The 17,154-nt window shown below is 33.4% G+C and overlaps 1 protein-coding gene across 1 annotated transcript in view; it reads right to left on the bottom strand.

Annotated features, from left to right (window-relative positions):
* PGAP1 (post-GPI attachment to proteins inositol deacylase 1) overlaps positions 1 to 17,154 on the bottom strand; it is a 74,724-nt gene that overhangs the window by 12,132 nt on the left and 45,438 nt on the right. The window contains exons 15-24 of the mRNA XM_077885534.1: positions 14,711 to 14,784; positions 14,555 to 14,606; positions 14,013 to 14,079; positions 13,442 to 13,550; positions 11,759 to 11,797; positions 5,797 to 5,890; positions 3,915 to 4,005; positions 2,902 to 3,099; positions 1,378 to 1,513; positions 35 to 85 (exon numbers count right to left, since the gene is read on the bottom strand). Coding sequence (XP_077741660.1) covers positions 35 to 85; positions 1,378 to 1,513; positions 2,902 to 3,099; positions 3,915 to 4,005; positions 5,797 to 5,890; positions 11,759 to 11,797; positions 13,442 to 13,550; positions 14,013 to 14,079; positions 14,555 to 14,606; positions 14,711 to 14,784 — 911 coding nt within the window. The remainder of the gene's footprint in view (positions 1 to 34; positions 86 to 1,377; positions 1,514 to 2,901; positions 3,100 to 3,914; positions 4,006 to 5,796; positions 5,891 to 11,758; positions 11,798 to 13,441; positions 13,551 to 14,012; positions 14,080 to 14,554; positions 14,607 to 14,710; positions 14,785 to 17,154) is intronic.

The raw sequence follows: 17,154 nt of genomic DNA, 5'->3' as shown, positions 1-17,154 counted from the left end.
TAAAGTGATGCAGAGTTTTGAAAATAAAACTTACCATAGTCTGGCTATTTTTGTAAGTTGTTAGGCTGGCTTGCAGATGAACAATCTAGGAAAAAAAAAACCTGTTTAATCTCACTTTTATTTTGAATCAAAAAAACAACCATTTTTATTATAATTGAGAAGCACCGTAATCTGAAATTTAAAGAAATCTAAGTAACTAAAAGTACATTAAACATTTACAAATATTCTTTCAGAAAAGGTAAATAATAACTATAATGCTTACTATTATGGATTAAAAAACAGAAAAAAACAAAAAACAAAATACAAACTTCCAGAGTATGATGGGTCCAGGATATCCTTTATCTTCTATATTCTGAGAACCTATGTTTAATTAATGCTTTGCTGTAGCAACTTAGTGTCCTGTAAGATACTTGATTACCTTCAGTGCAGTATAAAGAATTTAACATGTCTTATCTATTCTCAATTTTTGAACATCAGAACTCATATTATATATAGTGGTGAGATGTTTATTAAAACCTGAGAAAATCTTAAAGTTTAATTTCTTAGATTTGCTTAAGCTAAGTATTTAAGAAAGTTTTACTTATTGGTTCAATTATTTGAAATATCTACTTTAAAAAGCTAAAATATTATATTTATAAATCAAAGTAGTAGATAGATTTTTCTGGACATAAATTTCCTTTGGAAAATTGAGAATAATCTATAAGGTACATGTTAAAAGCAGATGTAAATCAACCTTTGTTTAAAAAAGAAAAAAAATGATTATCCATTCTGGTATTAACTGTCTTTACAGAAGATTAATCTGGAGAGTATGCAGTTATATAACCTAGATTTTCCTGCAAAGCTATCAGCCTTCTTGAAGTTTTTTTTACTTCCTCAGTAAAATTATCAGCCTAATTATTTTTATTCTTGTCTTCTGATTCTCCAGCAACATCTGTAACATTCTACATTATGTCAGCACAATTGGTAGCTTGATCCCACTGACATAACTTTTGGTCTATTACCCACGTTCAAAGGGAGATATGAATAAAAACTGCTCTAGTAAAATTTTCTTAAAAAGTTAACATTACCTGCAAGAGCAAGAAGCAATGTGAAACAGATTATTATCTTTTCCCCTTCTTTTGCTTTTTTTTAAAACTAAGTGAACTCAGAGTGACAATTTCAGCTCTATAGTTGACCATATATTTTAAATAACTAGGATGTTAAAAAATAATTAAGATGTTAAATAACTAAGATGTTAAAAATAACTTCTACATTTAAACCTGTTATATAACAGGTTGCTGCAGCTGTAATGAAAATTTTTGTTAACAATACCTATAGGAAAGTCTACGTCTGCCTGACACAAAGCCCAGCCATTCTGACTTCAGTAATGTGACATACCTTAAACACATAATAAAGATAAGTAAGAAGTATGGCAAATGCTCCACAAGTTGTCCAACCAACTATGATCAAAACAACTGTCAAAAAGGGCAAATCTGCTGATATCATCTTGATATCTTTAGGAAGTTCAGAGGGCCTGGAAAAACAAGAATAAAGCTTTTAAAAGTATTAACAGTTGTTTATACAGTCACATATAAGAAGAAAGTAATACAGTATACTCTTCCAGGCTCTCCTATTTATCAATATGCAAGTACTGTAAGGGAAGCAGTAAAATATTTTGTCATAACGGCAAGGGATGACACATATTTGACTGTATAGTCTGTAATACACTGTGATAGCTCCTCTTCCATTTAGATACACTATGGCTGATATTCGTACTAAGTTAGAAAAATATGTTACTAAAAATAATCATTAATTGTAGGCCCTGTGCCATACATTTCTGATCTTGATAGGAGGGAAAACGGGTTTTTATTTCTTAAAGTCTCGAGATCACCAGACTTAAGATGCTATTAATGTGTCAGAAGCACCTCAGAAGAGTGAAGGAACATCACACCATAATCCCCTATGTGACAGGAAATCACATGTCTTCTGAGGAGCAGCGGCAGTGGAAATGAGGTTAGTGGCTTCACCAGAAAAGCCTACCAGTGACTTCAAACTATGCCTTTTGGCCTAAAATAAAACTCTAGGCAATGTTTTTGGAGTTTTTATGCATTTCATTTAATCTGACCTTAAGTAGCATGATTGGAATTCTCTTGCTCTCAGGTTTGACTGAATGTCAACGTATAAAGCATTGTCAGAGGAATGCTTCCTCCTTGGAAGGATTCACAATCATAAAAACTAAAAATACTTCTTTAATCTGTCACTTTTTTGTTTGTTTACTCCCATGTGGAACTTGAACTCATGGCCCTGAGTTCAAGCGCAGCATGCTCTACTGACTGAGCCAGCAAGGCACTACTTTTTTGTCATACTTTTTTGATTAACTTTTGGCATTAAAGTCAAATTCAAATGTAGCATTTAACTTGCAATAAATGATTATCTTTATTTTATTTTATTTTATTTATTTATTTTTTTTTTTATGATAGGCACACAGTGAGAGAGAGAGAGGCAGAGACACAGGCAGAGGGAGAAGCAGGCTCCATGCACCGGGAGCCCGATGTGGGATTCGATCCCGGGTCTCCAGGATCGCGCCCTGGGCCAAAGGCAGGCGCCAAACCGCTGCGCCACCCAGGGATCCCTGATTATCTTTTTTTTAAACAAAAGTTTTTATTTCAGTAATCACCACACCAACACGGGGCTCAAATTCACAACCTCAAGATTAAAAGTTGCATGCTCCTCTGAGCCAGCCAGGCATCCCTAAATGACTATCTGATGAAGACATAATTTTGAACACTAACCCATGTTTTGCTAGTTATACATCTTTCCTTAGAAATTATAGTTTAGTGAAAGCAAATTAATTTTGAGGTTCCCTATCAAAATATACTCTTTTCCTTAAGAGCAGTAAGAAAGCTTTCAATCACTCTTTACCTTTTCAAAGCTAGCCACAATGAAGAAAGCAGTCTCACGGATGTAGAAGAAAGCAGGCCACCCCAGTAGGCAGTACATGTTCCAAACAGAAAGAGAATCAAGGATACAAGGGGGAAACACATGCTCTGACTAGTTAAAACGATGGCATCTAATTCTGGTAACATTAACACATCCCATAATTCCTTAAACCATTTATATCTGTGGATAAAAGAAAACATATAATAAAAGCAAAAAGAAAAATCAACAATTGACATTCAAGTATTTAATATCTGAGGTGTCTGACCATTCAATTGAGTCCCCAAAGTTCTATGATACTCAATTCATAATTATACTTAAAGACAAATTTCAACTCCTTGCAGAGAACTAGTCATTTATCTTCCAAGTGAGTCTACTGATCTTCAAGGTGTGAGTCCTGAGTCTAAAGCAGTTCCACTGCTCTCTTTTGATCCTTGTAATGAAGTAATAAGTGATCTTTTTAAGTTAGAAAACCAACAGCTAGTTGTAACGACTGAAGAGATCTAAGTATGTCGGTTTTTAAGCAAAAAACATAAAATGTAAATAAATTTAAAATGGGATGTTAAGTGGGGTAAAGACATCCAAAATATACTTTGTATGGAAGAAAAAGCACCATTTCACCAATACTCTATAATGGTTTGTATTCATGAATCTGGGATATTCAAAGATCAGGGACCTTATACATCCCCTTGCAAATGTTAAAAGCTTGGTATATTTACAGACTAAGTTTCTATAACTGATATATATATATGATTTCTATAATTGATATATATATAATTTCTATAATTTCTCTATATATAATTTCTATAATTACTTTTGAAATGGTTATAGTACTAAAGTAAATTTTGATACACCTATCAGTCCTCTGCCTAAAAGTCTCATTTAATAAAACAAGACAATTAATATACTTATATGAATAATTCTATTTCATTATGGGGCCAAATATATTTCATATATATGAAATAATTAAAATCATTATCACAGATAATAAAACTTACCCCAAGAGAAACTTAATCATAATTACAAAAGGATCAACTTTGTAGGGTTTGGCTTCTTTATCCAACATAGTAGTATATTCTAAGCAATGACCTGGTGATTAAAAAAAATTTTATACGTAATAAAGAATTCATAGTAATGAAGTATGAGTCATATTATACACTGACTGCATTCTAAGAGCAACATATTTCATGTCAGAAAAGGCGAGGGTCATTACTATCATAAAGATTCTCTTCACAGATTAAAATTACTTTAATTCAGTAGATCTCATATAAGGGTACACAATCATTTGTGAAACAACTTCAGGAAGCCAAAGATGAGGTTTCATCATTTGTATTTTCACAAAGCTCCAAAGGTGATTTTTTTTTTTTTTAAAAAAACAACTTTACTGGGATATAATTCTCATACCACACAATCATTCAAAGAATACATAATTCAGTGATTTTAAGTATATTCAGTTATGCCTTCATCACCACAATCAGCCTTAGAACATTTTCATTACTCCCAAAACAAACTTTGGTTCCCCTTAACTGTCACCTCCAAGGTCTCCCTATTCCCAGGCAACTAATTACTTCCGGGCTCTATGGCCTGGCCTAATCTTAACATTTCCTATAAATGAAATCATATAATATATGATCCTTTCTGACTGGCTCCTTTACTTGGCATCCATGTTGTCAGCTGATGGATATTTGGGTTGTTTCTGTCTTTTGGATATTATGAATAGTCCTTCTGTGAACATGTGTGCACAAGTTTACTGTGGGTATATGTTTATATTTTTCTTGGATATATATACCTAGGAAAACAGTTCCTGAGTCATAGAGTAATTGCCAGACTACTTTCCAAAGCATCTACAGTATTTTACATTCCCAAGAGCAGTATATGAAGGTTAAAATGAATACTAAAGGCAGACTCAAAATTATAAGTCATTGAAATGGAATGAGTTAGTGCAGAAGGTTTTGGCAAAATGGAAATTCTGGAGTGTATTTTTGTACAGCTTTTATACATTTTGATCCCACTCTCTTTTCCTATCTCTTGTCTCCCTTGATTACTATCCGAGCCCAACAAGTGTACGAGGGCTTTACAAAGTAGGGTCCTGGGAAACTATTTTCATTGCTATACTCCAGGGAAGGTTTTGTCCAATGCAGCATATATTCTGTATTTGCCTTTCCAGATCCACTCTTACTCTGTTCTGAATTCTGGGAGGCTGACTTAGGTTCAGGAAAGATAGACACTGATACGCAGAAAGAACATTAGTGGATATATTTCTTGGCCTTTCTTCCTCCTGAGCCACAGGCTGACAGTGGCTGCAGCTGCAGTCATGCTGCCTTCTCCAATAGCTCCCTAGCCTTCCTCACTCCCTTGCCCTGGTACTGAGGAGTATCAGATGGCTCTACTCTGGCACTTAGTCATTTCCCTTAACCCTAGATATACCTTTGAAATAGCCCCTTCATTTATAATAAACTCTCAATTATTCCATTCGGTGTCCCAGGATCTAACTGATACAGTGGAAATAGCCCAAACATTACACTGAATGCCTACTATGTGCTTGACACTATATCAGGTACCAGGAATGGAATGGAGAACGATCGCCATTAGTGAGACTCTACCTCTTAGGATATCCTTAGAATAGAGGGAAAAAACTTCAGACACAAAAGTATAAAATGGAAAAGCCACATAAGGAATCTTCTTGGGGATCTCCTAAAATCAGAAGATTAAAAAAAAACAAACAAAAAACCAGAGGGTTTCAAACCTCTGTACACTTGAGAGATGGGTGATGAATTTAACTACACAAAGGATGAATAGGTAGTAATGAAGCTGAGGAAGAAAGAGGAAACTGAGGAAGAAAGGAATGAAGAGAGATAAGAGGAATAGAAACATTCTTACCTGTTGAGAAAAGAGAATATAACTGCCCCCCATAAGCAAGAAGGATACTAGATGTAACATAAGCAGGAAGAGCTCCACCATGAAATCTAACTACCTAGAAAACAGGCAAATCAAAGGACAACTTTTGAATATTCATGTTAATGAAATAAATGTACTTTCATATAAAATAAAAATGTCTTTCTTCATTTTATATCTTTCCTGACATGGCCACAGAGGTACTTCCAGTAATAGGTATCAAAATTCTAAGTAAAATAGGGATCCCTGGGTGGCGCAGCAGTTTAGCGCCTGCCTTTGGCCCAGGGCGTGATCCTGGAGACCCGGGATCGAATCCCACGTCGGGCTCCTGGTGCATGGAGCCTGCTTCTCCCTCTGCCTATGTCTCTGCCTCTCTCTCTCTCTCTCTCTGTGACTATCATAAATAAAAAATAAAAAAAATTTTAAAAACCCCCAAATTCTAAGTAAAATAAATACTAAGAACATACAGCATCTTAGAAACATATAACTAGAATTTTTCATAAAGGTATAACAAAAAGAAATATACAATTGAGTAGCATTTACTACAAGCTTTTCTTTACAAGGTACATTTATTGAGCATTTAATATGTTCCAGGCATGATACTAAACATTATATATGCATTGAGTCATACTCTCCTCCCAAAAATCCTTTGAGAGAATTCTTATCCCTATTTTACAGATGAAGAAATTCAAGCACAGGGAGCACCAAGTAACTTGCACAATTAAAAACATAACAGACAAGTAGGGGGTTACCTGGGTGGCTCGCTAAGTTAATTATCCAACCTTTGATTCTGGGTCAGGTCATGATCCCAGGGTGGTGGGATCCAGCCCCATGTTGGGCACAGAGTCTGCTTGAGATTCTTACCCTCCCCTTCCCTCTGCCCCTCACACATATGCACTCTCTCTAAAATAAATAAATAAAATCTTAAAAAAAAAAACCCAAAACATTAAAACAGACAAGCAAGTTACCTGTTAACTCCTACTGTCTTCATCAGTAATATGGGGACAATAACAGTACTTACTTTATAGATGGATTTAAAGTTTAAAGACTTGTGTAAAGTATTAGAGTATTAACTCAAACATGATAAGCTATCAAAAAAATATTAGCTATTACAGGCATACCTCATTTTATTGTTTTGCTTCATTGCACTTTGCAGATAATTGTCTTTTTTACAAATTGAAGGTCTGTAGCAATTGGCATTGAGCAAGTTTATTGGTGCCATTTTTTCAGTAGCCATTTGTTCACTTCATGTCTGTGTCACATTTTGAGAAATCTCACAATATTTTAAACCTTTACTTACTGTATTTGTTATGATGATCTAGGATGACTGATTATGATTTATGGAAAGCTCAAATAATGGTCTGCATTTTTTAGCAATAAAGTTTTAAAAATTAAGGTATGCATTGTTTTCTTAGACATAATACCACTGCACACTTAACAGACTACAATAAAGTAAAAATATATCTTTTATATGTACTTGTATGTCATTTGACTTACTTTTTTATAATATTTGTGGTGGTCTGGAACTAAACTCACAACTACAAAGTACAAGTGTGTCAATATTTCTTCAATGGTGAGCTTTTAAAAGGGGGAACAAATGAGCTGTGTTTTTATGTAAATGGAACTAAAGTTAAAAATTATTCATAGATAAATGACTATGAAAATATAATTTATTTCAATCTTTCTCAATTTAGAAATTGCATCACCTATGTACTGGGCTCAATGTACTCAACACCAGGAATATAAGGATGAACACCATCTAAAGAGTTTACAATGCAGTGACTTTGTCATAATCTCATTAATGATTTTACTGAAGTGTGAAATCAGTATCATTAGGTGCTTTATTTATTTTTTTTTAAAAAGATTTTATTTATTTATTAGAGAGAGAGAGAGGCAGAGACACAGGCAGAGGGAGAAGCAGGCTCCATGCAGGGACCCCAACGTGGGACTCATCCCGGGTCTTCAGGATTCTGCCCTGGGCCAAAGGCAGTGCTAAACCGCTGAGCCACCCGGGCTGCCCCATTAGGTGCTTTAACTTCAAAGTCTGGGAGTTTCAAGGAGAGATGATGTAATGAAATTCCAGGGTATTCATTTACTCACCGAGCCACTGACATTTAAACAAATTTAAGTCTCTCACCCTGAACATGACAATACCTTCCCTTCACTCCACTCCCCTCTCCATTTACCACGTTTCCCCCAACTCTCTCACAGTTTAAGTTCTCAAGAGCTTGAGATACTATTTCTCCTCTTCATCTCCTCACTTCTAATCTTTCACTTGCATCTACCAAAAGCACCAATGTTCTAAGGACCCTTTTCCTGAGATATGCCGGTATTAAGCTTTTAGGTTCTTTGTTGTCTCTGGAAATCTTGTGGAATGGGATTTAAACCAGACCCTAAATTCATAACCATTATGTTATAGTGCTTCAAGTCATTCTATCAGCTATCCAATTTCTTTTTTAAAAAATTAATTATTTTATTTGAGGTGTGAAGGGGCAGCAAAAGAGGGAGAGGAATCTCAATCAGACTCTGTGCTGAGCACAAGCCCGACTTGGGGTTTGATCTCAGGACCCTGAGATCACAACCTGAGCCAAAAGTGAGAGTCAGATGCTCAACTGACTGTGCCACCCAGGTAACCCTCAGCTGACTCAATTCATATAAAAATATATAACAAAAAGAAAGTGTTAGATTCTTCTTTTAATGTTAAAGTTTTAACAAAGACTTATTCTGTTCTGTAAGCAACTTTTAATGCTATTTATTTATTTATTTATTTATTTTTAAAGATTTATTTATTTATTCATGAAAGAGAGAGGCAGAGATATAGGCAGAGAGAGAGAAGCAGGCTCCTCGCACGGAGCCTGATTCGAGACTCCATCCCCAGACCTGGGATCATGCCCTGAGCCAAAGGCAGATGCTCAACTGCTGAGCCACCCAGGCCTCCCAATGTTAACATTTTAAAAGGAAATTTGCTTTAAGGCATGCTCTACATTCCACAGAATTTTTAAGAAAATGTATAGACTCCTGTCAATCTGATGAAAGCAATGGAAATGCATATTTACACAAAATGGTGTGTAAAATTTCAAGAAGTCCAAGGTCTCCCTGAAACTCCTTCATGGATTGATTGACTGATAAAACTGATTAGAAAGACTCAAACTTCTAGCCCCCACTCATGATTTATAATTACAGCTTTGAGTGGAGGGAGAGAAATTGAGTGAAAGGGAAAAAGGCATTTTTCTACCTATTACTAAATGACACTCAATACCCGCTAATGACATTGTAGAAAATATATAACATACTTCAGTTAATCAAAAGTACAGAAAAAGAGGTTTCAACACTTAACTGACTGGGTGGCTCAGTCAGTTAAGTGTCTGACTTCAGCTCAAGTCATGATCTCCTGGGTCATGGGACTGAGCCCAACATGGAGCCCCATGCATATAAATAAATCTTAAAAAAAAAAAAAAAGTATAGAAGGAAAAATTAAGCAGCATAGCAAGCTTAGAGTCAGACTTCTGTATCTGGACTACAGCTCTTCCTCTCACTAGCTGTGTCCTTGGGCAAGCTACCTTACCCCTCCTCTCTGTGCCTTTATAAAATGGAGATAAATAGCACTTATGTCACAGGGAGTCTCAGGCTTAAATGTGTTCATTTGTATGAAGCTTTTGGAATAGTAACTGGCACAGCAAGGTGATCAGAAAATATTAGCTGTTATCATCAACGTTTAATACTCTTTACTGTTTTTGGAGATCTTCTTAGAGTTCCTATACAGTATTCTGAACATAACGGGTTCTTCGCAATGACTGTCATTATTATGAGTATTAAGTATTCTACTGGGCCACAGATACAACTCATATAAGATACGACTAAGTCAATAATCATAAACTGGCCACCAAGGAACACATTCAAATTGTAGACATGCTTCATTTGTGTTAGTATTTGGCACAGTATTTCTTTACATTTCAAATTAGATGCCATCATTAAAAAATTAAAAAATGTTTACCTAAATATTCAGTTTCTAGTTTCTCTTAAAATCTAAGGATTGGGCAATATTACACTTCATTCTTACATAGAAATGATTTACTAGTTCATATAATTCTCTTGAGAAAGTAACTTCTGGTTTCTTTGCCCTCTTTCATTAGAGTAACTAAAGAATATGTAAATATTTTTTCTTTCCTTTTCTGAAAAAAATTAATTTGATGGAAAATTGTCTAATCAAAGGCTAAAGATTTTCTCAAGTGGTTTCTCTTTATTCTTCTCAGTCCTCTTCTTCTTTAGAAAAAACATTATTTATTTATTCATGAAGACACAGAGAAGCAAAGGGAGAGGGAGAAGCAGGCTTCCTGCAAGGACCCCAGTGTGAGCCTCGATTCCAGGACTCGGGGATCATGCCCTGAGCTGAAGGCAAATGCTCAACCACTGAGCCACTCAGGCATCCCTTCTTCTCAGTCTTCTTTGACTGAATCAGCAACTTTGAAAATATGTATTATTTTTAAAAGATGAATAATATATACATCTTCAACTCATTCCCCTGTTCTCAAGCTAAATTTTTAAACAGACATAAAGAATATCTTATATCTTTTCAGTAATTTGAGAAGGACTTAATTACCACAAATTCTCTGACATTTAAAAAAGTACCCACCTTTGATCCTATAATATCTACATATCTTCTTTTTTTAGATTAATTTCCTTGCCTAAACAAGAATACTAGTATGTCCTCCTCTGGTGGACATATAATTATGCCTGGCTATCAAGTATCAAGCTAACTTGACTTTTCTTGTCTCTAACCTGAATTATGAGCCCCAGGGATTATATGGATAAGACAGTATGTTGTATTTTGAGCCCTACCACCGTGTACAGTAACATGCCTTTTGGACATACTAAAAATACAATAGCATCAATTCTTCCCCTATATTCCAAGATGTAATTTTTCTTTTTTTCCACCTATCCCCTATAATTTTTCTTAAAAAAAGTTCCTTAACAAGCTAGAGAATTTATTATAACTATCCATGATGCTATTTTCCAATTTATACCAACATTTAACCTTCTCTTTCTAATGTAGCATATTTTACACACGGAATTCAAATTTTCTAATGTTCACAAATTTAATAATAATCGCCATCTAGTTCTCACCAGGTTGTTGTGAGAATCAAATGAGATAATGCATATAAAAATTTTGATTTAATTTTGATTTGTAAGTTTTATAAATTATAGAATTAAAGGACTTAAACTTTAAAATTCTGCTATGCCTGGATTATAAAACACAACAGGCAAAAAAATAAAATAAAAATAATAGAAGGCACAATAAAATTTTAATGAATTTTAAAGCTATTATATAATTTTTCTGACTAATCATTATTATTTATGCCTAGGTTACACAATTCTGCAAATTATAATGATGTTGAGTGTACTTTCATAGTTCTATGACTTGATAAATTATTTTTGTAATACTATTTGCTTATAAACATTAGAAAGACACTCCTGAAAAGGATTTAAAGTATTTGAACATGTTTATTTTTAATATAATTTACTTTTTATTTTTACAAACTAAACACACACAACATAAAAAGTTATTTGAAAATGTTCATTTCTATGACAGAGCCTACTAATTTTACTAGACTATTAATTATGGTATAGTATGAGCAACATGATATCTTAATTTGTTTGAGAATCAGGAATCAGCTCTCACTTGTAGAAATCAAAGCATCACTTTAAAGCCAGGGGTGGCCAACTATGATTTGTCTGCCAAGAATGGCTTTTCAATTTTATTAAAGTGGGAAAAAAGCAGAAAAAGGAAAGATGAAAAAGAAAGCAGCTGTAGTAGTAGCAGGAGCAAGAGATGATATTTGGTTTGTTAAAATATTTTATTATCTTGCCCTTTCCAGAGAAAGTTTACAACCCTTGCCTTATAATACTTATTTACAAGGCAATCAATAATCAACCAGAAATCTCTTACCTGTCCAAGTATTTGTGAAAAGGAAGTCTTAACTGTCACCTAGTTTAAAATAATCATTAAAAGAAAAAAAAGGTTATTTCTCCTGAAACCTTCTAGTTCACATTTTATTAAATTGAGCACTTTTGCACATCTCTAAGCACAATCATTCATTTTTTAATAATCAACCTAAATGCACTTAGAGTCTTGTAAGAATCCTCTGACAACAAATTTTAACTTATATGAAGCGTAGTTTTATTGTTCAGTATATTTTCCTGGATTCTAATTTTTTGACAACTGGATGAATGCTATGGTACATATGGTAACCTTTTACTAACTAGAATATTTGATTAACCAGAATATCTTAGTACCAGATCATGCAAGCTAAAGAAAATGATTGAATGACTGAATCTAGAAGCTATACATATGTTTGCTGAACAATTAAGCACAAATTAATCTACATATAACTAATATTTTAAAATCCCAAACCTACTACTGTGTAGCACTAGGTATAGTTAAGCTAAGCCATTTCTAAGTAAATTTCATAAAAATAAATTTCATATGAGATAAGATCAGGAACAAACAGAGCATATTTGGTAACATTTAAGCCAAAACAATATTTTAAAAAGAAATTCATTATTAATTATCTCTATTATAAATACAGCTTTTTTGATATTAGGAAGTCTGGGAAAAGGAAATACGTATTTCATATGGAAATGATAAAATGACTATTCAAAATACTTTTAAAAACATAAAGTACTTATAAAAACATGAACATTTTAAGAGTGTGCAGTATTTGGAGCCAAATTATTAATGCAATTCTCACTATTGCTATTAGAAATATGAAGGCACATGTTAAAAACCATCACAGCCTTACAAGATCCTTCAGTGTTAAAACAGAAAACAAGATACCAAAGCATTAATAAATTCCACAAAATCTAAAATAACTCATAGCTTAGGTCCAACTGAAACTTGTTGCTACCTATAGTCTATCCTACCAATTCTAGCTCACTCCAAGAAAGTTCTAATGAAGAATCTAAATATCTAAGGTTGGCTTAAAGGAACTGAATAGAAAGAAGATATTTCACATAAACCAGAAACTGCCATTAAAATGTATACTTCAATCTCTTAAATCTGGAATCCTTAGAACCCGGGATGTTCTGATACAGAGGGAATCTTGTAGTTCATGAATCCTTAAGAGTAAATGTTTTTCAAGTCTATTTTCCCTTCTCTGGAGCAGAGATGTACTGTGATTGTAAAACAAACACAGCAGGCATACTGCTCTGCACATATTAACGACAATAGATTTTAAAAGCTAATGAAAAGGAAAGATTCTCAAACTTATCCAGTGGAGCTGGAAACCATTACATATCATGGCAATTGTTTCAGTAAAGTCATGTCAGCTGATTTCATGATGTTCTTCAATTTATACAGAATTCTGGACTTTGGGCTTCCAAATCTAGAACGTTAATCTATAGTATCAATTTTTATTTCTATTACTTCTTAAGATGTATGCTTTTAATGGTTCAGCTAAGGAAATACAGGTGGTGCTAAAAGGCAAAATGGAGAATATTTAAAGCACCATAAATGTCTATTACATATTTATATTGGTTTCCACATTGCCATGTATCTAAGGCTAATATAAAAATATATTGGCTATTTATTCAATAATTATTATCTTAAAAATTAAGTAAATATACAACTTACTTCATACTGACAATCTGAAGATGTATACATTTTTAATAATGCTACATGGCTGTCATTTTCTGGTTGAGCAATATGTAGTTTCAGAGAAATTTCTGTGGAAGATGGTACCCTGAAAAGATAACTTAAATATTAATTCTCAAATACAAAATGCTGTTTTCTGTCCATCACTCAGTCCTCACACAACACAATGAAACAATGAAGAGGAAGACAGTTGTCAGACATGTTATTATAAATGGACACTTTTCCAAATGTACCACAGTTGTTTGAATGCTCCTTCATCTAGGATAGGCACTGGAGGACAGTCTAGGAAGGGGTGATGATCCAAGCAAATACGGTTTAAATTCTAGATCATTCAGACAGATAAAAATACTATATTATCTTAAAATATTATCTTATGAGCACAGTGCTACCTAACAGATAGTTACATTTTATTAAGAAGCACTTAAATAAAAAAATAATAAAAAGCACTTAAATAGTTTCATTAAAATTGCACTATGATTTAAATAAACCAAGCAGAATATGTATTATTCAAAATGACCAAAGTTTAAGATAAACTCTTTCATTTACTTACTGTGCAATAGTTAGTGAATCTTCATAAGACCAAGGAATATGAAGTTTATAGATACTAGTTATTTCTTCTGTGAAAATATAAAGGAAATACATTATTAACCTTATGTTACACTAAGTGTTACATAAGCTACTATAATATCTAACTACATAGTTACTCATTTCATAAAAAATAACCAGTAAGAGTTATATCACGTAAGAAATTATGGAAAATTATTAAATAATGTCTATTAAGACTTAAAATAGATATTAGGCCATATGGGAAGTATTAAGAAACTGGTAAAAAAGCTAAATCTGAATTACTACTATAATGAGACAGAAGGATACATAGTATTTTTTAAATGTAGGTATTTAAACTGATATAGTTGAAGATGCTTAGTGTTAAGAAAGGGTCTATGTTAAATCTCTTGGAAATATAGACAACTTTTCTACTATCATATATTTAATTTTAATTCACATAAAATAAACAAGTTTTATAGAAAATTCAAACAAAGATCTATCGATTATTCAAATGACAATATCATTCTTCGCAGAAAATACACTTACCTTTGACTCCTGAGCACTTGCTTACTACATTGATTTTAAAAGCCTGGTAAATCTAATAAGAGTTTGACCACAAAGACAAAAAAAACAAAAGTTTATTGGTTTGCTTAACTAAATAGTAAAGTAAAATTAAATGCTTGTTATAATCAGAATAATTACCTGTCCAAAGTTTAGGAGTTCTATATTATAAAACAGACCACTTGTATTTAATATCACTTTGCTTGAAGACAGTCCTGTTGAATTGAAAGTACTGTATTACTTATAATACCAAACAGTTTTTTTTAAAAAGTACTGATTGCTTACCAATGTTTAACTAATGCTAATATACTTTTAATATTAAAAAAGAGTTTATAGGTTTTCATTTCCATTATGTAGGCATGAACTCCTAAAGTTCCTAACCTCTTTCCATAAGCTCTGAACATTCATAATGTAATGTGTTTTAAAAAGTATGTATTTCCAATTTTGAAAAGGTATGCTTCCTTAGATCTCTTAATTTATGAATCCGTTAACTTTAATGAGATGAGTGATTCTGACTTGTCATGTCTGTATTGCTCTTAGAATATTTACCAAAAAAAAAAAAAAAGTGGGTAAAAATCTAAAAGAAAGTTTCTGCTCTAAAGTAACAGATTCTTTTCACTAATGAAATATTAAAAAATACACATTTTCAGGATGGGCCATGTCAAAAAAGGCAAAGGGCCAATCTAAAATGAGCTCCCAATATCCAAAGTTGGAACAACTTAAGGAAATAAATGTAATGATAGTATTAAATTATAATCCAATGAAGAAAATAAATACCCATGAGTCATACTGACATAAATAAAAAGTAAAAAAAAAAAAGGCAAGTAAGTAAATAAATGGAGAAGGAAAAACTTTCCTTTTATAAGAATTCCAATAAATAAAGAATACCAGTAATAATTGCCTCAGACTAGAAGAACCAATGAATGCTAAAATTAGTGGGTTATTTTGAAGATAAAGGGTACTTAAACATTCTCAAAGTAGGTCCCACTCAAGACATTTATCCAATACAAAAAGGAAACAAATAAATTTACAGTGGTGGAACCTGGCAGACACCGCATTAATCAAGTAATCAAGGTTAACACTGCTAGAATTAGACTTGGCGACATGAGTCCAATCACAGGAAACACTAAGAAGTACACATAACTCCAGTGATATTCTTGCTAAAAATGCATAACCTGAATCTAATCTTAAGAAAGCATTAGACAAGTCCAAGTATTTGATATTCTACAAAATAACTGACAAATACTCTTCAAAAGGTGTCAAGCTTATGAAAGACAAGGAAAGATTGAGGAACTACCAAAGATAGAGGAAATGAACAGGACATGACAACTGTGGGAACCTGGAGAACACTGGTGGAAAAACTGATGAAAACCAAATAAAGCCTGTAGTTTAGTTAACAGTATTGTATGAATACTAATTTCCAAGTTTTGACAACTGTATTGTTTACGTAAAAGTGAGTGAAGGATATAGGAGAACTCTGCTCTTTCTGTAACTGTTCTGAGTGCTCAAAATCATTTCAAAATAAATTTATTTATTTATTATTTTTAAAATATTTTATTTATTTATTCATGAGAAACACACACACACACACACACACACACACACACACACAGAGAGAAAATGAGAGAGAGAGAGAGAGGGGCAGAGACACAGGCAGAAGGAGAAGCAGGCTCCATGCAGGGAGCCTGATGTGAGACTCGATCGCAGGGCTCCAGGATCAGGCCCTGAGCCAAAGGCAGACGCTCAACCTCTGAGCCACCCAGGTGTCCCCAAAATAAAATTTATTTACTTATTTATTTTTTCCAAAATAAAATTTAAAAGTATATTTAGTTACATGTATTTTACCACAATAAAAATGGTAAAAAATATTTAGAGAAAATCTTGAAACCTTCATAGGGCAGATAGCAATTTACACCTTATAATAACATTTTATTAAAAGGGCCACTATGTAGTATAAATTCATAGAAGAATACACACACATACACAGATACACACACACGATTACTTGCAAATGCATATGACTAGGGAGAAAGTTAAAGTTCACTTCTCAGAAGATGACTGCTGTCCCAGTGTTAAATAAGAAACCACTGGACCACATCATATGGTTATTCTAAAAACTATATTTAAAATACACAATACTGGGATCCTTGGGTGGCGCAGAGGTTTATCGCCTGCCTTTGGCCCAGGGCACAATCCTGGAGACCCGGGATCGAATCCCACGTCGGGCTCCCGGTGCATGGAGCCTGCTTCTCCATCTGCCTATGTCTCTGCCTCTCTCTCTCTCTCTCTCTCTCTCTGTGACTATCATAAATAAATAAAAATTAAAAAAAAAAAGAAAAGAAAATACACAATACTTAATGTTAGAGGCTCTCCATTATTGCAACTGACTAGCAAAAACAAATCAGCACTCTGTTGAAAATAAAAATAGTTCTTGGGTGGTCAGTCAGTTGACTGTTGATTTCAGCTCAGGTCCTGACCCTGGGTCCTGAGTTCAAGCCTTGCTCTGGGTTCCACACTGGGCATCAAGCCTACTTAAGAAAAAAAAAAAAGGCAATTCTTAAGATTTCCAAAATCAGGGATGCCTG

The sequence above is a fragment of the Canis aureus genome, chromosome 36 (genome assembly GCF_053574225.1).
Source record: "Canis aureus isolate CA01 chromosome 36, VMU_Caureus_v.1.0, whole genome shotgun sequence".
NCBI lineage: Eukaryota > Metazoa > Chordata > Mammalia > Carnivora > Canidae > Canis > Canis aureus.
Note: the sequence above shows the minus strand (reverse complement) of the source record. Positions and strands in the feature narration are given on the sequence as shown.